The 23,193-nt window shown below is 52.5% G+C and overlaps 8 protein-coding genes across 8 annotated transcripts; 4 read left to right on the top strand and 4 right to left on the bottom strand.

Annotated features, from left to right (window-relative positions):
* Positions 1-32: 32 nt before the first annotated feature.
* On the bottom strand, positions 33-959 carry CTAM01_08785 (uncharacterized protein; the record flags this gene model as incomplete). Its single annotated transcript, XM_060524805.1, has 3 exons — positions 33-186; positions 367-449; positions 582-959. The coding sequence occupies 3 exons, from the start codon at positions 957-959 to the stop codon at positions 33-35; spliced, it is 615 nt and encodes a 204-aa protein (XP_060380496.1).
* Positions 960-1,859: 900 nt separating this feature from the next.
* Positions 1,860-3,348, top strand: CTAM01_08784 (3-deoxy-7-phosphoheptulonate synthase; the record flags this gene model as incomplete). Its single annotated transcript, XM_060524804.1, has 2 exons — positions 1,860-2,326; positions 2,385-3,348. 2 exons carry the CDS (start codon positions 1,860-1,862, stop codon positions 3,346-3,348), a joined length of 1,431 nt encoding a protein of 476 aa, XP_060380495.1.
* Positions 3,349-4,172: 824 nt separating this feature from the next.
* Positions 4,173-5,993, top strand: CTAM01_08783 (amidase; the record flags this gene model as incomplete). Its single annotated transcript, XM_060524803.1, has 3 exons — positions 4,173-4,213; positions 4,280-5,666; positions 5,733-5,993. The coding sequence occupies 3 exons, from the start codon at positions 4,173-4,175 to the stop codon at positions 5,991-5,993; spliced, it is 1,689 nt and encodes a 562-aa protein (XP_060380494.1).
* Positions 5,994-6,464: 471 nt separating this feature from the next.
* On the top strand, positions 6,465-7,561 carry CTAM01_08782 (methyltransferase; the record flags this gene model as incomplete). The annotated part of the gene is made up of 4 exons (XM_060524802.1): positions 6,465-6,500; positions 6,577-6,679; positions 6,765-6,905; positions 6,996-7,561. 4 exons carry the CDS (start codon positions 6,465-6,467, stop codon positions 7,559-7,561), a joined length of 846 nt encoding a protein of 281 aa, XP_060380493.1.
* A 4,217-nt stretch (positions 7,562-11,778) lies between these two features.
* Positions 11,779-12,180, bottom strand: CTAM01_08781 (uncharacterized protein; the record flags this gene model as incomplete). Its single annotated transcript, XM_060524801.1, has 1 exon — positions 11,779-12,180. One exon carries the CDS (start codon positions 12,178-12,180, stop codon positions 11,779-11,781), a length of 402 nt encoding a protein of 133 aa, XP_060380492.1.
* An 8-nt stretch (positions 12,181-12,188) lies between these two features.
* On the bottom strand, positions 12,189-14,075 carry CTAM01_08780 (ferric reductase like transmembrane component; the record flags this gene model as incomplete). Its single annotated transcript, XM_060524800.1, has 5 exons — positions 12,189-12,265; positions 12,318-13,136; positions 13,189-13,598; positions 13,650-13,904; positions 13,963-14,075. The coding sequence occupies 5 exons, from the start codon at positions 14,073-14,075 to the stop codon at positions 12,189-12,191; spliced, it is 1,674 nt and encodes a 557-aa protein (XP_060380491.1).
* A 1,598-nt stretch (positions 14,076-15,673) lies between these two features.
* CTAM01_08779 (uncharacterized protein) lies at positions 15,674-16,261 on the top strand (the record flags this gene model as incomplete). Its single annotated transcript, XM_060524799.1, has 1 exon — positions 15,674-16,261. One exon carries the CDS (start codon positions 15,674-15,676, stop codon positions 16,259-16,261), a length of 588 nt encoding a protein of 195 aa, XP_060380490.1.
* Positions 16,262-21,268: 5,007 nt separating this feature from the next.
* Positions 21,269-22,672, bottom strand: CTAM01_08778 (uncharacterized protein; the record flags this gene model as incomplete). Its single annotated transcript, XM_060524798.1, has 3 exons — positions 21,269-22,231; positions 22,296-22,544; positions 22,604-22,672. The coding sequence occupies 3 exons, from the start codon at positions 22,670-22,672 to the stop codon at positions 21,269-21,271; spliced, it is 1,281 nt and encodes a 426-aa protein (XP_060380489.1).
* Between the last annotated feature and the right edge of the window lie 521 nt (positions 22,673-23,193).

The following is a 23,193-nucleotide window of genomic DNA, read 5'->3' as shown; positions in this document are numbered from 1 at the left end:
TATCAATGTCAGTGACGGCAAGAAGCCGACGTTCATTGAGGTGTTAAAGCCGTCAGGGCGTAGTCTGGTTCAAGTCGAATCACGCTGAGCACGCAGTCTTGGTAGAAACGAGGGATGTCCCATGCAGTCCACTTGGGAGGAAGGGCGTCCAATTCTATTTGAAGCTTGAGACTTTGGTCATCTGATCTAAAGACCATAAAAGTTAGCCTTGTCGTAGTAGGGAATTGTGTCGAAAAGCGGACAGAGACGAACCATTGAATAACATGTGTAATCCTGGGCCTCAACAAACATAACCTAAAACTTTTACTCCGAAGTCTATAACCATGCCAGCCATCGGCCGCCTCAATCGTTCATGAGCGCAAGTACGCTTTCATCGCCTTGACAGCGTCTCCGTCGTTGGCCTTGAGCAGCTCCGTCGCCTTGGGCTTGGTGAGCTCCAATTCGTCAACCTATGTCCTTGTCAGCTTGTATTCCTTTGTCTCATTCCCAACTTTCGTCAAGTCTCAACATCGTCTCATGATGGGGGCTCCCATCTCTCGGCCGTCTTCCATCGCGCGTATCAGGTGGGTAGGTTGACTAACCAGCAGGGCAACATCGGCGGCATCGACCTTAACGTTCTTCACCTCCTTCTTGGCAGCGGTGGCGCCACCAAGACCCTTGATCGCCTTCTGGGCGGCATCGACATCGACCTGGCCGCTTCCCGAATCGTCGCCGCCGGCATCGACCTTAACGTTCTTCACCTCCTTCTTGGCAGCGGTGGCGCCACCAAGACCCTTGATCGCCTTCTGGGCGGCATCGACATCGACCTGGCCGCTTCCCGAATCGTCGCCGCCGGCATCGAGGCTGGCGAGGGCGGACGCCGCCTTGCGGTCCTCGGCTGACTTTGCGGGCTGGACCTCCTCCTCGACATCGCCGGCGGTGGCACCCTCGACGACGGTGGGGGGCTGCTTCTCAGACATTTTGTGCAAGGGATTATACCGGCGATTGTATATTCGGTCGATTCGAGGGGCCTTTGGGTCAGGATTCGAGGGGCGAGACTATGATCGTGTGGTTGAAGAGCTGTGACGTTGTGTGGACAGTCGAGCACCACGCAGCGCAGAGACAGCTCTTTCCCGTTGGAATCGAATTTGTGGTGGGGCAGGTTTAGGTGGGGGCGGGGAGGGGGAGCTACCTTATGGTACGTACCTTACCTTCCCACTCCTTTCCGCAGGTGAGGGGAGGTGTGCGGCGTGCCGCTTACACCGATGGTGAGCGTTCGAGGTAGGTCGGTACGCCTCGGCATAGCGTTGCCCTGGAGGAGGACAATGTACAACTTTATTTCTCAGGTTTAGCACCAGACGGCGACGCACACCACAAACTCGACACACAAACACGCAGGGTTTGACGGATGGTCTGGTTCCTGAATTTGCTTTGCTCTCTTCGGTTCCGTCCCTCTCGTTACCATTGGTCAATTTCGAGCAAAGCAAGCACACCGTTGCAGGTGAACAGGCCCTTGCCCGTTATTAAGGATTTTTCTGCTCGCGTTCATCCCACTCACCGGTCGAATTCGCTTCCTAGTAAGGTAGGTACAGCGGAGTATCCAGATTCGATCACTTACTGTACCATGCGCCTTTGAACCAGTCATCCAGTTTGCTGTTGACTCACCAAGGTACATATGCCAGGACTCTTGCCCTCTTGTCATGACTTTCAAGTTGAATCATTTTGAAAGCCGGTGCGAATTCTTCCCCAAGTTGACTTACCTACTCTTTCTCCAGCTTCCCTCTACGTCAGTTTTGGCGACAAACCAGCCCGGCACCACTTGACTGTCCACAACTCCATCTTGAGTCACCAACACAATCACCAACACAACACATCACACCATGTCTTCCTCCGCAGAATGGTCGCCCGACTCCTGGCGCTCAAAACCCATCAAGCAGGCTCCCGCCTACCCAGACGAAGCCGGCTTGAAAAAGTCCGTCAAAGAATTGGGACGGCTACCCCCCATTGTCCACCCAAAGGAGATTGTCGCACTCAAGCAACATCTCCGTGATGTGGCACTCGGCGAGGCTTTCCTGCTCCAGGGCGGTGACTGCGCGGAGCTGTTCGACTACTGCGAGCCCAATGCAATCGAGTCAAAGATCAAGCTGCTGCTGCAGATGAGTCTGGTTCTCGTTTGGGGTGCCGACAAGCGCGTGGTGCGCATTGGCCGTATGGCTGGCCAGTATGCCAAGCCCAGATCGAGCCCTACAGAAATGGTTGACGGTGTGGAGATGCCTTCATTCCGCGGCGACATTCTCAACGGCTTCCACGTTGATGAGCGTGAAATTGACCCGCAGAGACTCGTGAAGTGAGTCATGCAATGAAGACAAATCATGTGTCACCACCAGAGCTAACCAACACCAAAGGGCCTACCAGTATTCTTCGGCAACCCTCAACTACATCAGAGCATGCCTCTCATCAGGCATCGCCGATCTCCACAAGCCGCTGGACTGGGGCCTGGGCCATGTCCGGGACCCGGAGCTCAAGAGGAAGTACTCCGAGGCCGTCCTCTCCCTCACAGACATGCTCCGCTTCCTCCACACCATCGGCGCCGACCGAAGCGACAAGCTGGACACGGTCGACCTCTTCACCAGCCACGAGGGCCTCCTCCTCGAGTACGAGCAGCCGCTGACCCGCCTCCTGGAGACGCCCGTCCCGCGTCCCACAGCAAACGGCAACGGCCCCCGGAACGACAGCAGCAGCGGCCCCACCGAGACTAAGAAGGAGTACTACGACACCTCGGCCCATTTCCTCTGGATCGGCGACCGCACCCGGCAGATCGACGGCGCCCACGTCGAGTTCTTCCGCGGCATCGCCAACCCGATCGGCATCAAAGTCGGACCCACCACGCCCGTGGACGACCTCCTCGCCCTGCTGCGCGCCCTCAACCCGGACAAGGAGCCCGGCAAGATCACCCTCATCACGCGGTACGGCGCCTCGAAAGTGCGCTCGCTGCTGCCGGCGCACATCCGCGCCGTCGAGGACAGCGAGTACCACCGCTGCGTGGTCTGGCAGTGTGACCCCATGCACGGCAACACGGTCTCGACGGGCGGCGGCATCAAGACGCGGCGCTTCCGCGACATCTTTGAGGAGCTGCAGGAGACGCTGCGCATCCACAAGGAGCAGAAGAGTTACCTCGGCGGCGTCCACCTCGAGCTCACTGGTGATGCCGTGACGGAATGTCTGGGTGGTAGCGAAGGGCTGGACGAGGATGATTTGTCGACCAACTACACGAGTTTCTGCGACCCGAGACTCAATGAGAAGCAGGCGCTCGAGTTGGCATTCTTAATTGCGGATCACTACAGGAACGAGAGAAGACCGGTTTTGTAAAGCGGCGGTCTTGGAGTTAGCAGAAGTACATTTAGCAGCGGCATCTGGACATTCGGGAACAAAAATTGATCATGGAAAGTTCTTCTTTCGCACCTGAGATGAATTCATCTTACATTCAACGTAGCTTATGCCACTAATACCAGGCACGCTTGCCTTAAATGACCTGACAGTCATGGCGTAAATCCCGGGGTAAGCCACAAGCACCACCACTCTTTTACATACCTGCGGAAACCCGTGGGACACATGGACCTCTAAATACCACGAACCCACGGAAGAGGAATCGATTTGATAATGAAACATGCAACCGCAGCTGGACTGCGTCTCGGCTCACCTTGGACCCAACATGCGGGGAGGCCCTGGTGTTGTTGGTTGTGGTCCACCGGCTCACCGACGCATTCACTTTCCCAGCAGGGAAGTTTCAGGCGGATATCAGCGGGCCAAAGATAAGGTGGCAGGCGAGGTACCTCTCCTCACCTTAAGGTGCCCTACCCTTAGTAGGCTCTAGAGTCTGTACAGCGCGCCTTACGCCCTTTTACCCCAGCGGCCGATAAGGGGAGCGGGGCTTCCCCGCGACTCCGCCGGCTACCCGTGACCGAGCGTGTAAGTACCTTGACCCCAACGCCGGGCTCTTCTCTTTCTCTCCTCTCCCTTGATAAGTCCCAAGCTCTCATCTTGCATCCATCATCCTTCAACAAACCTTCACACTCTTCTCACTCGACATTGTGGGTTTTCATAGAGTTAAAGCCAGCCTCACCTTTCTCTCATAGTCGTAGTCACAACCTTGCAACACATACCTAGTACTAAGTACGCTCCACACATACAAGATGGTCTATCCATTCGACTATCTCCAACACCGTCGTGACTGGTCTGTCATCCCACCCGTGCCTATAACCGCAAAACCCCCGAGGTTCAACTAACACCAAGAAAACAGCAACTTCAAGCAATCCGAACGCGCGGACAGAATCCGCCGCCTCACGGCCTACAAAGGCCCCTTTTCACAACAAGACCGCCAGATCCTGGACAAACCCATCGAGGAACTGGTCCAAGATGTCCACAAGACCGTTCTCCAGCCCATTGACATTCTCAAAACCTACGGTAAAGTAGCCCTAAAGGCCCACGAGCGCACAAACTGCCTCACCGAGGTCATGCTCGAGTCCGCCGAGAAGTGGGTGGCCGACGGCTCCGTCAACCTCAAGGGCCCGCTGGCCGGCATCCCCGTCAGCCTCAAAGACACAATCGTCGTCGGCGGCTACGACACCACCGTCGGCTTCAGCAGCTTCGTGGGCAACAAGACGGCCGCCGACGGGCCCGTCGTCCGCCTCCTCAAGGACGCCGGCGCCGTCCCCTACGTGAAGACCAACCTGCCCATCACCCTTCTCAGCTTCGAGTCCACAAACGACGTCTGGGGCCGCTGCACGAACCCGCACAATAGCCGCTACTCACCCGGCGGCTCCACGGGCGGCGAGTCCGCCCTCCTCGCCATGGGCGGACGCATCGGCATCGGCAGCGACGTCGCGGGCAGCGTGAGGGCGCCGGCGCACTTTTCGGGGTGCTACAGCCTCCGCTGCTCCACGGGCCGGTGGCCGAAGCTGGGCTTCTGCACGAGCATGCCGGGCCAGGAGGGCGTGCCGTCCGTGTACAGCCCCATGACGAGGACGCTCGACGACCTGCGGTATTTCACGCGCGTTGTGGTGGGGATGAAGCCGTGGGAGTACGACTACAGCGTCCACCCGCTGGCGTGGCGTTCCGAGACGGAAGAGACGTGGCTGTCCGACAAGAAGAAGCTCCGCGTCGGCGTGATGCGCACCGACGGCGTCGTAGACCCCAGCCCGGCATGCCGGCGCGCGCTGGAGATGGTGGAGAATGCGCTGCGCAAGCAGGGCCACGAGATCGTCGAGATTAACCCGCCCTCACCCTACGAGGGCCTCAAGATCGCCGCTCTCGCGCTCAACGCCGACGGGTGCCAGATGTTCAGCACCTTCTTCCGCACGGGGGAGTGGAACGATCCGGGCGCTGCGCAGATGAAGTTCCTGATGAACCTCGCCAGTCCCTTGCGGTATCTCTACTACCTCTGGGTGAAGTATGTTCGCCGCGACGATATCTGGGCGGGCCTCGTCCGGGACTGGCGGCCGCAGTCGGCGTTTGAGAACTGGAAGCTCGTCGCGCGGCGGGAGGCGTACCGCAACCAGTGGTTTGAGTGGTGGAACAAGGCGGATGTGGACTTTTTGATCACGCCGCCTAATGCTACGCCTGCTGTGCCGCATGACGGGATGAAGGATGCGTGTAGTAGCTGCGGGTACACGTTCCTCTTCAACCTGGTGAGTTTATGTCCTTCATTCATTGTCTTCTTCTGAGGAACTGTGAATGGCTAATCAACTATCTAGCTCGACTACACCGCCGGTGTTCTCCCCGTGACACATGTGGACAAGGACTTGGATCAGCTTCCCGCGGACTTCAACATCAAGAAGCTCAATGGCGTGGCGTATGGTGCGTATAAGCTGTACGATGCCAAGGACATGCACGGCCTGCCCGTTGGCGTCCAGGTAGTAGGAAGGAGGTTGGAGGAGGAGAAGGTGTTGTCACTGATGCAGAGGGTTGAGGATGCTTTGGGCGATGAAAAGTACAAGCTTTTGGACATTGACTAAGTTTGTGGGATCGGAGTCTGTGTGATGAGGCAGACAAATCATCGTAGCTAATGATTGTGTCAATTAAAGACAAGAAGAATAAGTCATTTTCCTACGCCGGTTTCGCAACCGACGTATAATGTAAATCAGATCATTGGATAGAACCCAGTCATGAGCCCCCGAATTGGATTCCGGATATAATTCCATGTCATGTTTGTGAGCTGCAATTTTGAACGTCGGATCCCCGTGCCGTGAAGGTTAGTCGTAGGAGGGAGATGCGGGGCAGTGTGCGGCCGTCGAGCAGGTCCGATCTCGGACGGTCGTCGCATCCTCCCAACTTCACTCATCCCACTTAAACTTCAGATTGCGTGTAAGTCGATATAGACATCGAAAGTTATATAAACCAGCATTTCTCACTCTCGCAGATACCAATTTCATCTCAGGCACACACGCTTTTGGGGAGCTCATCAACACCGGTCTTTCAAATCAACGATGGCTGAACAAAAAGAGGATAAATGGTCATCCGAGGTAATCCTTGCCTGCTCACCATCAATGCCTCAAGCATACCGTCCTCAATCGATCTGAGACTAACGTAAACATTCAGGCCTACCAGCACTCCGCTTCCTTCGTGCCCAAGCTGGCGACCAAGGTGGTGCAGTGGCTCGACGTGCAAAAGGACGATGTCATCCTCGACGTCGGGTGCGGTGGTAAGTCCCTTCCACTTGACGTCCATCCATCAGACCCAATGCCAGTACGGCCGCGTAATGGAACATCAGACTGATGATCAAATAGACGGCGTCCTCGACGTCGAGTTCGGCAAGGTCCTCTCCCAAGGGAAAGGCTCCCTCCACGGCATCGACGCCTCCCCAGGCATGATCTCCGCCGCCAAAAACGCCGTGTCAGCAGCTGGCCTCTCAAACTGCGAATTCGAAGGTACAGCTCTACTTACCCCCTCCTCTCTTCATCATACTGCCCAGACATACTGGAGCAACTCGAACGTTGACTAACATATTACCCATACAGTCCTCGACGCAACAAGAATCACAACCTCCTCAACACCAACCCTCCACACCCCAACCTTCACAAAAGCCTTCTCCAATGCAGCACTCCACTGGATCCTCCGGCCCCCCGGGTCCCACATCCCCGTCTTCACCGCCATCCGCGATGCTCTCCTCCCAGGCGCTACCTTCGCCCTTGAAATGGGTGGGCTGGGCAACGTAGCCGAGATGCGCACCGCTATCGTCATGGCCGTCGCGCGGCGCGTAGGCATGGAGAAGGCCGTCGCCGTAGACCCCTGGTTCTTTCCGGACGAAGAGTGGTTGAAGACGGTGCTCGAGAAGGAGGTCGGCGGGTGGGAGGTGTTGAAAGTTGAGCGGGAGTGGAGGCCGACGACGGCTGATAAGGGCGGCGTGGAAGGGTGGGTAAGGTTGATGGGCAAGGAGCTGTTGGATGCGGTGCCGGAGGAAGGCGGACAGAGGGAGGAGACTGTGAAGGAGATTGTGGAGGTGTTGAGACATGTTTGTAAGATTCCGGAGGATGGGGAGATGATTAGCTATGTGAGGTTGAGGTGTCTTGCGAGGAAGCTTTAGACGAGAGGCTGGATGGAGGACATCCAATGTCGCTAGTGAGGGGATGAGACTAGCGAGTATCTACAACTCATAAGATGGCTGATAGCAATCGTTTCCCCAGCTATAAAACGCGTTCAATTCACTTCAGAGATGACAACAACAGGAGCCCATGAGACCACTTGCAATGGTTGCAAGTAGAGCCAGTCTCAGAGGACGTCAAAGGTAAGAGACCAGGGGACAAGGGTGCTAACCTCAAACGTCTCTTTCAGTTATTAAAGCTGTCTAAGGACACTCATCATCTCGTTCGCTTTGCCACGCTTTGGCTCGAACGTATTCGTTACTGACAACCACGACTTTAACGAGGGGTACTTACTAAGGCTGCTTAAGGACGCTTGCTACCTTATTTACTTGACTTTGTTTTAGCTTGAACGTGCTACCTGGATTTGGAAACCTTGCCGGCCGTGATAAACATAGCGCAGTTCGTCGTATTGCTAACTAAGGTGACGGCCTCTTCTTCTTATAACAAGTTCGTCTCCTCACCCTCTTGTATATAGAAAACGCGATGTAGTTCTTTAGACATGGGCGTATTTTAAGGACACAGTTTTATACGTCTATAGGGACGGAAGTCGTTAAAAGTAACTATTTAGTATAAAAGTATTTGTTACGAATAATCGCGACCTAATAAGAGCCGCTTAGTAAAGAACTTTTATAATCTCATTTGCGTCACCTCGCTTCGGCTCGAACGTATTCCCCACGAACATTCACGGCCCAAGTAAGGGTACGTAGTATGGACGTTGATTTTTGCTTGTACCTTCATCGATAGTGCCAAGGCTGCCTCGGTGCCTGCTGGTTCGAATTGGGACCTCCGACAGGAGCCGGTGGCTGAGCTACCACGAGCCCATCTCGGTTGTACTTTATTACTCCGATGTGTTCTGCTTCGTTCGACTCGAATTTATTAAATCCAGGTACGCTTCAATAGAGCTCGCTATTGCAAGTGTTCGCTATAGTCCCCAGGATAGAGATGTATCACTAATTACCATAAGTAGGCTCATAACAGTCTTAATCAGGTGTTCTAGCCTGGCCGCACCACTAGTTGGTTCTAGGCGTCAATGCTCGTCTTTCGGGGCTTCATTCTGTATGTGGCTAGTTGCCGTCGGCCCTTTTATCTTACCTCTCAACCTTAGCCATCTAACCTATTCCAAGGCAGCATGCAATACCCTGTTCACTAACTCCAGTCTCTATCCCACACATCGACGACATGAGTACGTGCGAGAGGAAGTCGAACGATGCAAAAGAGACAAAGACTTAGACATACTCTATCTAATCCGCTTGGCTCGTTCGCACGACGTCCACCAGCATCCGCTGCTCTCACCGTCCCCGTTTCGGGAGTTGAGTATGACCAACGTGGGCCTCTCCATCACTGACTCTTTTCGAACTTTCAAGAACACTTGGCACTCATCCCATCGATATTTCTATTCTTACTCCCCTCATTCCATGTTCAAAATGGCCTTTTTGACCTTAGCCGAGTTGGCATAACTCTTCCCAGACTTGTGCGTCGAGGCAGATCAGAAAGGTTATAGTCTGGCTTGAGCGATAGGATACGGCAGAAGACAAGTCTCTATATGGCTCTTGAGAGCCTGAGATTCCAAAGTCATCGTTGGACTTCAGTCTTACTCCCCAAACAAGGAGTCTTTCTGGGGTGGCAGGACACCTTGACCTCGGTCGCCTTACTCCCTTCCACCTTACTACTTTGAAGACATTGGAAAACGTATAGGCCTCATGTTGAGGACAGGGTCACATCAGAGAGAAGACTCTATATGGCTCTGAAGAGTCTTCAGCAGTCAGGCTACCAATCACTCTGTTCCTGTTTACCTCAATGGATCCTTTGTAGAGACGAAACAACTTGGTCCAAGCCATATTATTGTCGTCTACCCTTGTGCGTTGAGGCAATCGGCACGGCAATATTTACGAAAGTGAGCTTCATGGTAGAAGAAGCCTCGTAAAAACCCATGGAACATTCGGTGTGACTAACCACCCCCCCCCCCCCTTCCTTTTCTTTCCCCTCTCTCCTCATGATTTCTACGTTTGAATCAAGTCTTTGTGTCCAGGAGTCAAAACGATCTATACGGCCCAGGCTATGGATTTCACCGCCAGGGCTCAATAAGTCAATTGGGAGGACCGCCTTTAGACAAGGACATGGAACACCAAGACAACTTTCTTCCTCAAAGAAGTCCTACCATCTCCCAGAAGGTATATCATTTTCTTAAATAAGCTTTGCCTCAATTTCATTGTCGTCCAAATGTAGGTATCACCACCTTTACGCCCACGGAGCTGTAAATACAACCCCATCGAATTAACATATTTTACCGTAATCACAGCCAGGAGGCATAATAACCTCACTCCCGAAGCGTCGTCCGTACCATCATACACGACCCCAATCTCCCGCAAACGCAAACCAAGTATCAGTCTACGTCCTTCGCTAAATTCTAACAAGACTCAGTCTTCATTTCATCATCGGGCAAGCTACTACCCTGGCCGACGCAGACCAGACCATCTGAGATGAAAGCGGGAAAATGGCTAAAAATACCAACCAACGCAACCACGTAAGCTGTTTCGAACAAATTTCTCACGATGTTGGGACGGAATTTCCTCCATAACCACATTGCAAGACTAAAAGACTTCGCACGGTTACATGATCTAAATCCATCCGTCCCAAGAAGACACCTCGAGAGCACGAGCACTAGCACGGGCCCACCTGCCTACCTACTCTGTGCCGATGGGATGATAGAAACCACCCGTATCTCTCAAGTGCGAACTCTGAAGGCCATTTATTTATCCTGAGCCTTCTCACTCAAGAGGTGTTGACTACTCAACAGCATGGCAAAGGAAGAAAGTAACAAACAAAAAACCAGAAGTGGAAAGGAACAAATAAGGGACACGGCTAGCGACACGGAGCCCGTCCGAACTCCACCTAGACCCGGACACCATCCGTATAACCCTCACTTCCACCCGGTCCTTCCGTCCGTCCGTCCGCTCGCCCCACCGTATCCTCCCGAACGACTCGCGGCAGCAATAGTTCTAATCCTATCCATCTCATCTTCCGCTGCCTACCTCGCCCGCCTCAACTCACAGCCAAGTCTCTGCACCCAACCTTTCACGCGACTCACTCGAACCCTCCACCTCCTTCCGGTGGCGACCCCATCGGCCCACGACTAAGCTTCAGTCAAGAAAACACGTCAACGTCAACCCAAAGTGTGCCGTCACATCCTGTCTCAACCCGTCATAGCCGCCGTCCCCAGATTTCCCAAACCTTCTCATGAGCCCCCTATTCCCGCTCTACCAGGAGCTGATTACAACGCAAGTGACCTCATGGGGGACGTAACATACTACCAAAGGCGTTGAAAGCAGCCCAAGTACAATTGAATTTCACTCATATCCATCCCAAGATTAGGACAGCAGCCCAACCATTCGAACCTCTTGGGATATCACACCACCATCACACATACATACACAACAAATTATACACTACTACCGATAACAAGTCGGACTTTCCACTAGGTAGGTAGCCAGTCGTCCAGTCCCACAACAAAGCCACGCAACCACTCACCAGCAGTCCAAAGGGGGGGGGGGGGAACTCAAAACATCAACGGTTTGAAATGCAACCACAACCGTCCACACCAAGCCCTGCACGTACCACACCTACCACAACACAGGAAAAGGTAAGCTGCCGTCCCTCCGTCCCTCCCTACCCTTTACGCGTCTCCACTCGATCCTCAGAGAGGGCGACCCAAGTTCTCACTTGATCACATAGACCACGATCAGGCTCATGCATCAACGCAAATATCACTCAACGGCACCAGCCCAGCGAAGACTCCAGGAGTCTAGACTCTCGCTCAACAACAACAAGACGGCGTACGGCTTAGCCGGCACCGTGAACGCTGAGGCGAGTCGTGGACCGGACGCGCTCCGGTGGGAAGCTTCGCAGGAATGGAATCCCTCCGTCCCAGCTCTTCCCTGGTACTTAATGCCATCTGTATCCTCGTCCCATTGCGAGCATGCCCCCTGCTACGTTGTCACCGCTCAGTAATCGCACCTTTTTCTTGCCAACGGCGTTCACGTCATCTTATGACAGCGGTTCGCACCAGTCAGTGGCAGTGGCTGTGCAAGATCGAATGATATCGTTATCACTTATCCTATCTACCATTCCTAGGCCACATGAACACTTTTTTCCTTACAGATCATGATAAAAAGTTTGAACCCGGAAAATAGAACAAGTTGCCATAGCTGAAAAAATGTGATATATGGACTTTGTATATACGTGAGAGAACATTGACCGCCTGCCAACCCCGCCCATCATAAGAAATAATAAGGTGAGGGCGCGGATGGCGGCAAAAAGTAATGAGATGATGCACATCGCTGAGGGGGTTTCTTAATGCATTCCAGACAACGCCTTTCCGCTCGCCGTTATTCGGCCAGCTCTCCTCTCGGAGCGCTGCTTCCCGCGGTGCCACTGCTGAGAAGCTTCTGGTAGCTGTAGATGTCGTCGTCTCCTGGTGTGAGACTCTCCTCCACGTACAGAACTCGAGGCTTTCGCCAAGGCTCCTCGTTTTTTGACTTTTACTTTTCATTATCTCAGCCATCTCAGAGCTTAGAAGTGCTCCTTCCAGAATCGGAAGTTGACTTCGCGGACGTCGGCATCCTTGCAAGCCTGCTTGATATCGCGAGCTACATGATTCGTTAGCAAGATTATTGAGAGAGATGAGAGTATGATACTTACCAGCTACTGAGGGACCGCAAAAGTAGACACCGACAGTCGTGCGCATACTGCCTTCCAAGCCGTTGAGGTATGTTCTGTCCAGAATACCATCACGCATGGTTGTGAAAAGCTTGGAGAAGTTGGGTCGACCAAAGTTCGTGCGGGACTTGAGCTCAGTCAGAGGGTCGTGGTCTGATCCAACCGAGTTGAGCACAATGTTCTGGGTGGTATCCATGTCCAGCTTCTGAGTAAGATAGGTGTGAATCTTTAAGAACTCAACGCCAGAGCTGCCAGGAACGCGAGCTGCCTCATTGGACTGCTCTTCAAGTGAAGACAGTAGGGTCTGGAACCACTCGAAAGAGCCAGTGTCCTTGCAGACCCAGATGAACTCGACACGGCGAAGACGGGTTGGCGGGTTCGGGCTGTTGCGCAAATGCCAGATGTTCTTGAGAATGGAGGCCCAGGGAGTAACGCCAATACCAGTGCCGATGAGCACAGCGATTTCGTTTTCGAAAACGTCTTCGGCGGGAGCACCGTACGGGCCATCAATGCGGAGATCAGGCATCTGCTGGCCGTTCTGAAGAGCAACCTCGTACATGCCCATGGGATCAACGCCATCGTAAAGCTTTGCCTGAGCGGAACCAGCACCAACAGCGTCACCAAGAGCCCGAGTGAAGTCACCGACCTGGCGAACGTGGACCGAGACATAAGGATCGAACGGGCAAGAGGTAATAGTGAAGGGGTGCCATTGGTAGTTCGAAAGAGAAGGCACTTGGAGGAAGAGCCACTGGCCAGCCTTGTACTTGAACGAGGGCTTATTGAACTGCAGCTCAACGACGTCTGGAAATCATTTAGTATCACGAGTAGTATGAGTGGCACAGCAAAGACTAACCGTAAGGGTGGCGAACAACACGAGTGATCTTGGTGCGGCGGCGAGCGCGGACCTCACGGTAGGTACGCTCCATGAGGTAGAAAGCTCCAGTCCAAAGCTCCCATCTCCAACCGAGGTAACCGATGCAGTGGTCCCAGTAATCCTTTCCGGCAAATGGAGAGTACGGCAAGGCGGTATCGCGCACGAAGCAGCCAGTGGTGTGGGTGTACAGTCCCAAGAAAAAGGGGATGAAGAGGTGGTGAGTGTACCAGAACGTCTCGAATGACTGCTGGCGAATACGAGCGTGTGCAGTGGTGTACATCAGAAGCATGCACAGCAGCATGACATGGCCGGTAACACCACCTGCCTGGGCGTAGTGAATCTGGATAGCCGTGACGGGACGAATCTGAGTTCTCTCGACGTTGAAGAAGCTGCGCACATGTCAGTAAGTGGGTACTGTGCCGTATAAGTTTAAAACCTACTTGATGTAATGCGCAGAGGTGTGCAAGATGGTAAAACCAAGCATGGAATACGCCAATTGTCTGTGCAGCCAGAGGTTCTCGTCGAGAGGCAGGAAGCGAAGCTTAGGTCGAATCCATCGCATGACCGTTCGGCAGACCGGGAGTAGGATAAGCATTCCATCGACACTAAGGACCAAACCAGCACCTCTCGAAATCCAGACCGAGTACTGCAAAGTGTTCAGACCAGCCAGCCTCGCGTCCATTGCCTGCTTCCACCTAGAGAGGGGTTAGTGTCTAGTTGTCGACAGAGTACGTCGTGCGAATGGAGGCTTACCATCCATAGGCGAAAATGCCAAAGTGAAAGGTCCAGAAGAGGAAGTGGAAGGCCAACTTCTGAGCAGTAAACTGCTTCTTGACCAGAACCCCGAAGGTCAGGTCACCCGCCATTTTGCTTCGATTTCGATTGCCCTCCTATTCGTAGCTGTATTAGGGTGTCGACCTGCGACAGTACCGACGAGTTGGCGGTTGGGGTCGGGCCTTGGGTGTATCGGTAGCGGCTCGTGTGGGCGTCGGGCGATGGTGTAGCAAATAATCCCAGCAAATCCAATAACCACGTTCCTATCGATGCCAAAGTCTGTTGGTTCCAATCTCTTTACTTCTCAGTCCCCGTATTAAAAACGTCTCTTATAATACCTAAAGTGGTGCAGTCGACGAGCAAAAGAAGCGAAAATAAAAGACTCCAGCCAAGCAAAGTTGGAAAGGTTAAAAAGAATGATCTGAGCCAGCAGCGAAGGAAAGAAAGGAATCTCGTTGGTCGCAAGGGCTCGGGAATTGACTCTTGACTCTTCGACCTAAGCGAGACTCAACGAAGAAGAAGAAGAGAGAAATGAGGGTGAAGGAGAAGAGGTGGAAGAAGACGAGACGAAGCTTTCGGCGGGTGGGGGGAAAGTCATAAAGAGATGAGGCGAGTCGGGACGGCAGTCGAAGTTCGAGCGATGGCGTCTGTGGACTTGGCACCGCGTGAGGTTCGATTGACCGGGGTTGCACAGGGCGGGAATCGGTTCTTTGGCAAAGAGAAATGCCCGGGATGAACGGGGGAGCCTGGTGCTGTCGGATGGATAGACTTGGATCCGGCGACGAAAAGTGGTGGAGGGGGCTTGACGATGGTGCGGTTCGGTGCAGGATTGGATGGAGGGGTGGGTGATGATGTCGGGACTAATCTTTCGGATGTCAGGTGTCCATGAAACCTCGTCAATAGCCGTTGAACAGGGTACCAGTGTTAGTGTTCGTCCCGCGCAGCGATGTGAATTATGAAAAAAGGGCGATTTGGTGGCGGGGGGGCGAACTGTCGACTGTCGAGGACGGGACAAGGGGTTTGACGATGGTGGACTGGACGATTCGGTAGATCAGACGTTGGAGGGGTTTCGCAGTTGGAGGGAGCTGTATCAGTCCGATCCGAGAGGCGAGACTGATCAGACGGCAGGGCCAGGTGCGACAGGTGGTGGGCGGAGTTGAGACGACTTCTGTTAGAGGCGCTTTGACGAGGGGGCCCCGAGGCTATTCTGACGTTTCGGTTGCAACAGGGGAGGGGCCGTTTTCCCCTTCTCTTGCGCTTTTGTGTGCAGCGTTGCCTGTGTTGTTCCCCTTTGACAATGCGGCTCGAATGCAAAGTGTGGGTATGCGCTATTACGCTACGCTACACAGTGAATACGATGAACAAGGGTCGTTTCTCTTGATCGGTACGGGTTGGCGTCTGTTAAACAAGAGTTGGGTATGGCGGTTGCGCTTAGCTTTGTCTTGTTGGAAAGTTTGTTGGAACCAACGACATTCAGACCGAAAATGGCAATAGGTTACCAGACTGCTGGGAGGAGGATGGAATGTGGATGGATCATGGAGGGAATGGGAAAACAAAGGGAAGAAAGGAAAAACAACCAAACGAGGATGACGAGTCGAGGTCCTCATATCCGCCATCCAATCCCCCCATTCTCCATGCTGGATGGCCTGTCGTCTGGTTCTCCGCTGATGGGCCATTCGGATAGCATGGCATGGCATTGGCAAGGTACTTTAGCTACCTAGCCAGCTGTACGACTACGGAGCAGTATGCACGAATGATGATTTGCGGTCGGGAGGTCGTTGTCCAATTCCTCTCAGCGACGTTGTGTCGGGCACCACAGAAACTCAGATTGACGGTCAAATTGGCCACCACCTGCCTCCTTCTTGCCGCCCGCCTAGAGGAACGGATCTCAAAGTGGACAGATGGGAAGGTGACGGGAGACGCAACGGCGGCCGGTGGTTGGCTGATTTTAATTTTGGAACACGGACGCCAGACCCGTTTCGGCCGGGCCCATGTTGCTGGGCGCTTAACGGTTGCTGAGGGAAGTCGCCGACCACCAGGTGAGGCGAGCACCGCTCCTTCCTCCGTACACCACACCTCACGGGAGAGCTGCGGTGGCTGGATTTTGGTGACACAGGATTCGCTGGTTGCACAACGATGGGGCATTGAGGAACTATTCTTGAATACCATCACAAGGACAACCCGCAAAAAAGACACTATTAAAAACTCCAATGTGATGGCATCGTGCTACCGAGATGCGCTACAGCTGCATGCCGCTGCACTACCGATGCAATTATAGAGTGATCCGGCCACTGAAGGTGAGCTGTTTTCTATCTGGGGATCTTTGCCCAGCTGCCCAGCATGTGGCTAGCAGGGAATATTCGATATTGCATCCCCATCTCGCAAGGAAGATGATAGGAATGTTGCTTTGAATAGGCTCAACCATGATGTGAGGCCAAGCCAGATACATAGTTCTCATTACCCTTTTGCTGCGAATTGCAACTTTGCAACGCAACGACGGGAAGCCATTGGCTACGTGAATAATTTAGAGCTACCCTCATGAGAAAGCATCACCCTCGAAGCTTCCCTGGAGTTGACCTATCACGCACCCACGGCACAAGGGCACCTTCGAAAGTTGAGTTCAAAGGTCCAAACACTCTTCACCGTCTCTTCCATGCCAGATTGAAGGTTCCTTCCGTACGGTATCGACTGACTCTCTCGCCTAACTCTCTTTTCTCCCTTCAAAGATGATCCGGGGAACCCTTTCCGTTTTCCAACCTAAAAGATGCATCGTGTCTTCCCCCGGTTAAGCTCTTGCCCACTCTACCACTCTACGAGACAAGCACGGTAAGGTAAGGTAAGAGCGGTCACCGCACCGCAACAGAAGGCACAGAAAAAATAAAGGACGGAAGGACAGGTGGGAGGAACGGAGGGTGTCAGGGCCCAGGGGTCACCCCCACATTCCCACTAGTCTCTTTCGGGCTTGGCGGCATGGGACAAGAGTTACACATGCGTTGAGGGTGCGGCAGGTCCCCATCAGCATCGCTCCTGCGTTTTTGTACGCAGTACGTACTCCGTACACTACGCCTGTTGACCGAAGCAGCAGGGACAAGCCCCCTTCTCTATCCTCCTTTGGTCATCTTGGCCCGTGCATCACCCGCAAATCTCCAAACTTGTCATCCCAGCACATCGGCCCTTCATCCACACTTTATCCCCGTCATGAAACCTTCAGCACGCTCGCGGCTCGCTCTCTGCCAGCCCGCACTTCACTCTCTCCCTCACAACTTACGCCAGGAACCATAGAACGCCATGCTACCTCTAGCTTGATACACACGCCCGCCCAAACCCTACTCAACAGCGTCAACACCTGTCAGCCTACGTATCTTGATTCCATCCATGACCCAACCCACCTGTCGCCCGAGCAAGGTTCGCACCCAGGCAGCGTCGTTATCCTGCCATCCGCCCCCGTCTCACCCTTCCCCTGTCTATCCCTGAATCCTTCAGATGGATCATGGCTGCTTGATGGCTGTCGATTGCTCTAGCGGGAAGTCTAAGCCATGTGCAGCGCTCTAGTCCAATGGCACCGCGTTCTTGGCCCCGAGTCTCTCTGCTTCCATGTCCTCTCCTCTACGCAGCGTGTCAGACGCTCACACCTCCCAGCAAAGAAGCATTCCATGAGCCCATCCATGCGGTCTTGCACGTCAAAATCGTACGATTATGTTTACAGATCACCTGTCTTTGATTCATCCTACTCAAAATCCCTAATCAACCATATTTCGCTCCCCAGTTCAAGCTTAAAGAGTTCAAGCATCTCGCATTTATCTTCCCGCCATCAGCCCATCTAAATCTTGGCTCAACGTCCTCCTTCCAGCGAGGCTGACGGTTGAGTTCCTGCCTCGTTCTCGTTCTCTCTGGACCACCCACACACCTCGATGCTCCCGACCCCTGGCCCAACATTTGCCTTCCGGCACTCTCGGCATTCGGCACACAATCTCCAACTCTACTCCTTTTCTCACTCAATGCTGACAGACTCGGCATCTACTTTTCACACTTGGATTGACTCGCCCCCAGTTCGACTCGTTCCGCTTCGAGTATCATCGGCGGTCTGAACCCTCCAAGCCCGTCAGCGCTGTCTGGTATCGATGGGGCCTATTGCGAGACGGAAATGACGTGGGCTATCAGCCAGCCTCGCCCGAACCCCCTCGCTTTGCCTGGGTCTCACGATACCGGTAGCGTCGCCAAGCATATTCGAATTGTTTTGCTCCTCCTCTTTGCTGCAGTGGCTGTCGCTCGGAGTTTGACACTACAATGCCAGGTCCGAGTGAAACGAGCAAAGCTGGACATTGGCACGGGTCTCCGCCCTCAAAACGGCTTTCATGCCCGCATGAAGCACCAACCCTACCCACCTGCATGATCGTCACTGACACAGACATTCCAACAACGCCCAAGTCAGCCTCTTCAAGGATCTCGAGTCAATCTCCACATTTTACGCCAAGCTTTACGCCAAGTGGATTGTTTAAGCTTCCTTCGCCGAGCAGGGGTCAACTGACATCAATAAGACCAGCCAGTGAAGAGGTCGATCGCCTGTGTGTGATGCTCGCAACAGCCGGCAACGGGTATCGTACCTAGCAAACACTGCTTCAAACTCAGTTTGCGATCTAAAGTGCCAGCCTTGAAGCAGTTTGAGATCGACAAGAGGAGGGGTTCGCGAGGGGCTTTCAGGAGCCTTGATGGCTCTTGTCGTCGCGGATCCCCTCACTTTCTGATCTTTTTTCTATCATCTGAATCACCGACTCGTGTCGCACTACTAAGCTTGACAATTAGGTCGCTGTGTGGACCGTGTCAGAACGAACTACCCCCAGCTAACGAGGCATCAAGCACAGGTTTGGCAGAAAAACGCATGTGGCTTACCCTGTCACGGGGGGTCCAGATGTATCTGGGGATACGTCAAGCCTGAGATATGGTACACCGTCGAAGCAGGATATCTCTGATTCATCAGATGTGACACCTGCAGCCCGGGTCGCAAAGAGGACCCCACGATGCTCCGCTCTGACCTAGAGAGGCCGGCTCGGAACCTAGATTCATCTGTTGCAGCACTCATCTTGGTCTGATCTCATTTTCTCCAGTGCCCCGCGTCTGTCTGGATTGCCTTCGGACTACGTCCTCCCGCGAGAGTGCTGTTCCTGGATGAAGAGAGATGAAACCAGTGTCCAAGCAGACCCAAGTTTTCGCCTGCATACAGATGCGCAGGAAGCGGATGAATGTCGCAGGACCCTATCGTGTTACTCGTGATGCCGATGCGTACTTACGTTCAGAATGTGAGGGTGCGAGTATGTGAGTGCTGAATTGCACCTCAATCTTAATACCTGCCGATGTCCTTCCTCGGAACTGTGTCAGCGGCTCTGATCCGGATCCGAATTCCAGGATTATGCCATGCGGCATCTCCGCTCCACCCGAGCACTGTGCTGCTGGTTAGACTCTACTGCTAGATCTGAGGAATTGGGAGGCAACCTTATGTGGCCCAGCATAATATCAACGCACGGGTTATCGGAACAAGCTTAACAGCAGCACGCTCACTCGGCGCCAGCGGTCTGGTTTCTTTTCCAACATTGTCCGGTATGATGTGGCGTAAGCTAAGACAATTGCCCAAGAGTATGAGGAAATGAATGATTGTCTTATGAAACTCTCTTCGACAACGTGACGTAGTGACTCAAATGTAGAGGAGTTTCATGTGATTAAGGGGCATGTCTCTAGGCAGTATTGTGATCAAGGTGATTGTAGGAAGAGCGAAGACCTGCTGACTTACAATTCATGCCTCACTACAACTGTCGCCTTGCTAAAAATCATCGAAAGGTGTTGGATTACGAGGCAGAAAAGGGGCCCTATTAGATAGTTAGGTAGGGGTGGTAGGTAGGCAGTTTGGGCCCGTGCAGACGGACCCTTCCACCTACTTACACCCACTGAGGGATCGCGGGCTCTGCCCACGATCTTCCCCTCCTACACACTCAATACGCAATAGACCTATACTGACCTATTGACCTCGTCGCGACCGAAAGGTCTGACCTGCCTACGTGTATACCAACAAAAGGTCCAAAAGTGAGACAGCCAGGTGGACATATATCAAGCCTTATACCCACGACTGCCTAGTGTCTATCACAAAGGCAACACGCACACTGAATGTCCTTTCGATGAGTATTTTGGATTGCTAGACTTCCTCTGTTCTCATGATGGCGGACTTAACGGCCGCGTAGGGACCACATCCTAAGCGATGTGGTTACCAGGATTGTCATTAACTGTAGCCCGCACATTGCACCAATGGCTAAGCATGCCACCACTGTCCCATGGGAGTGGTTCAAATACCCGGAAATCATAGAACTCGATAGCACTGACATTGTTGCCCCCGTGATCCTCCGCCACTTTATCCCTTTTTCAAATTCGAAACGATGTACATGAAAAAGGAAAAAGATGTACATTTGAATTTGAAGTGGTAGAAAAGCAGCAGTGATCAGAACTTTTGCAATGTAATTCTCAAACCCTATGAATGCCGCATTTTCGAGCGTATAGATATTGATGAAGAATGAAGCAAGTATGGAGAATATCGGTGCTGCTATGACGAATAGTAAGGAATCGTTCCATATTTCCTTACGATCGAATTGGGCCTCGTTAAGTAGCTGGGTGATGATGAGTTGCGCTGTAAGGTACGACTGAGCGTTTTCGACCTGGTCAAGGTCATTCTGCCCATGCATGTGGAAAGTAAACGTTTGATTGAAGGGCGGCGGCACGGCATTTGTTTCAGCTTGTTCTAAGATTGTTCAGTTTTTATTACACCTTATGACAAGTTCAAGAATGCGCTTTAACATACGTTGGTCGGACTGAGATATCTCACCAGTTTGGTTGTATACACCATTGCTCTGCGAACCTCCATGGCGGATTCTATCGGAGGCCAGTGGGCCACTAGGACGACTTGTAGTTGATGATGCCAAAATTTCAACGGCTATCATTGTTATTTTAAGCGTCCCGAGAAGAACTTCGCAGGGATTCCTACATGAACCAGGGGTCGAGCCAGGAGTGTCTGGACGAGATACGCGGATGCCCGGTGGTGTTTGTCGACGGGAATTCCAGGGGCGGGCGGTCTTGTACGCCACCTCAAATAGTTGGGTTAAGGGACTAGACAAAAGAACGAGTGAAATCACTTGCCCAAAGGCCCAATCATTATCCTCAGGGTTCCCCATATCGCGCGTACTAGAAATGTTTAGGGTGCCCCAAATCGCAGATACAAAGATTGAGAAGACCTTGAGGTTACAAATTAGACGTTCCGTTCGCAAATTGAAAGTAATAAAGAGGCAATATCACTCACCTCTGCTATCATGGAAGTGTACAACTGCAATAATATACACAATGTGTGGTATAAGGAAGCTTGTAGTGGTACGCACAACGAAGCTATCAAAACGGCGTTTGACGGGGGTTTTGCTGATAATCTTCGCTTCAATGCGCGAAGAAGAGCTTGGTATCTGTGGTCTAGTCTTTCTTCTCCGAACCAGGAAAATATTTCGGGGATCTTTTCAAAGAGCTTGAATACCCTTATGGTATAACCATAAGTGAGTAAAGTAAGTGACACTACTAGAAAAAAGTACGATTCACTCCTAGTGATCATACCCCCACGGAAGAAGCATGTTGCTGGGGATTCGGGAAGAACTCCAGGTGAGCCTGATTTATGTTTTACGTCTCTTTCAGTCCGAAAGTTAAGTGTTACTTTCTGATCTGTATGTGTAGACTGATTAACAGGTTTACCGTCCACGGTACAAGTGTTCAGCCCAAACGTCACGCATGGGCTGCTGCCATGATGGAAGCCTTGGCTGCGTGACAGCCAGCAATGTAAGTCTTCCGGGGTAGAATTCTTGAAATTATCGCAATCGTCTGGGTATATAATGGTTCCGAGGTCGATGCGATCTGGTGTATCGAGAGATAGCCCAGATGAGAACGTATGCTTAGTGATGAAGGTGAAGTGACCTGTAGGGATGAAACCAACTGACAGTGTGGTAGTGAGTAGAGACATGAGCAATATTCGCCATAAACGTGCGGCCGGATGATTGTTAAGGTACGTTCGTAAGAAAGTTAGCGCCGAGAGATGGGTCATGGTTGAGAACCACGCGAGACAAAGCACCATCTGCCAGTGGTAGGCAGAGAGGCCTTGCGTGAGGGCAAAATACCCGCTCAACATGATGGATAAGCCGGTGACCAACTGTGTATCAGCAAGTGTAAGAATACACTAGCATAAGAAAAATAATGCATTAGCAAGTGACCTTCAAAAAGATACCATGACAGTGACGGACTTTGTGGAATGCTTGCTCAACACCACTCGTCTCGTCTGGGTGATATCCAAACCAACCCCTGAGACGCTTTGTGTGTTTGTAGATCATTTGATCGGCAGGGTTGGGTTGTCGTGTTGCTATTGGAACTATTTCCTCGCCCTGATTCGTCATCTTGCGATACGGATTCAGGCTTGGATCAAATCCGAACAGATAGTAAGCGATTAATATTAGGATCGTCGACCATGCTGCAATCGTGAAAGCAAGAACAACCTGAGGGAGTCGTAAGAAGCTGCTGACAGACTCATATTAATCTGAAATCATTCACTTACTCCGAGTCCTGTGATGTCGCCGTATGCTCTGAGGGGCTCGGGAATCTGGCTACAACTATAGTTCGGCATGGCTAAGAAGCGACGAAGGACATGAAGGTTGTGGACCGGATTTCGGCTCTAAAAAAAGGAAATTGTGGCTTCTTGTAGGCAGGAGTATTACGGCTATGTGCGATCTACATGCAGTCAGCTCTGGTTCTGCGCCGCATGACTACACGCAGGGTGGTCAGGATCAGGCTGTCACCAGGAAAAAAGGATAAATAAAGTATTTCCTCGAATAAACGTCGGCTAGCAACTCGACTGCACACTATAAAGAAGAACGAAGTGTCCGAACAATGATACCGTAAGCCTCAGACTTATTTTTGGCTCCTTGAACGCACATTAACATCTAGCTCGAGACAAAGGCCAGCATCTGCCTATATTACCTGTGGCTGTCTAAACACAAAGCTTTAGTCTTTTGGGGTAGGGGTTGGCTGTGGACAATCACTATATCTCGAAGCACTTCAATAGTCATTTGATTCTGTACAACTTATGATTATTATGCCCCTTTCAGCTCGTGAAGTTGCAGATGTGCATGATTTTGTCTCAACATA

This window comes from Colletotrichum tamarilloi, assembly GCF_030869305.1.
Source record: "Colletotrichum tamarilloi strain Tom-12 chromosome Unknown Scaffold_32.1, whole genome shotgun sequence".
Taxonomy (NCBI): Eukaryota; Fungi; Ascomycota; class Sordariomycetes; order Glomerellales; family Glomerellaceae; genus Colletotrichum; species Colletotrichum tamarilloi.
The sequence above is the reverse complement of the archived record's forward strand: the minus strand, read 5'-3'. Positions and strand labels throughout refer to the sequence as shown.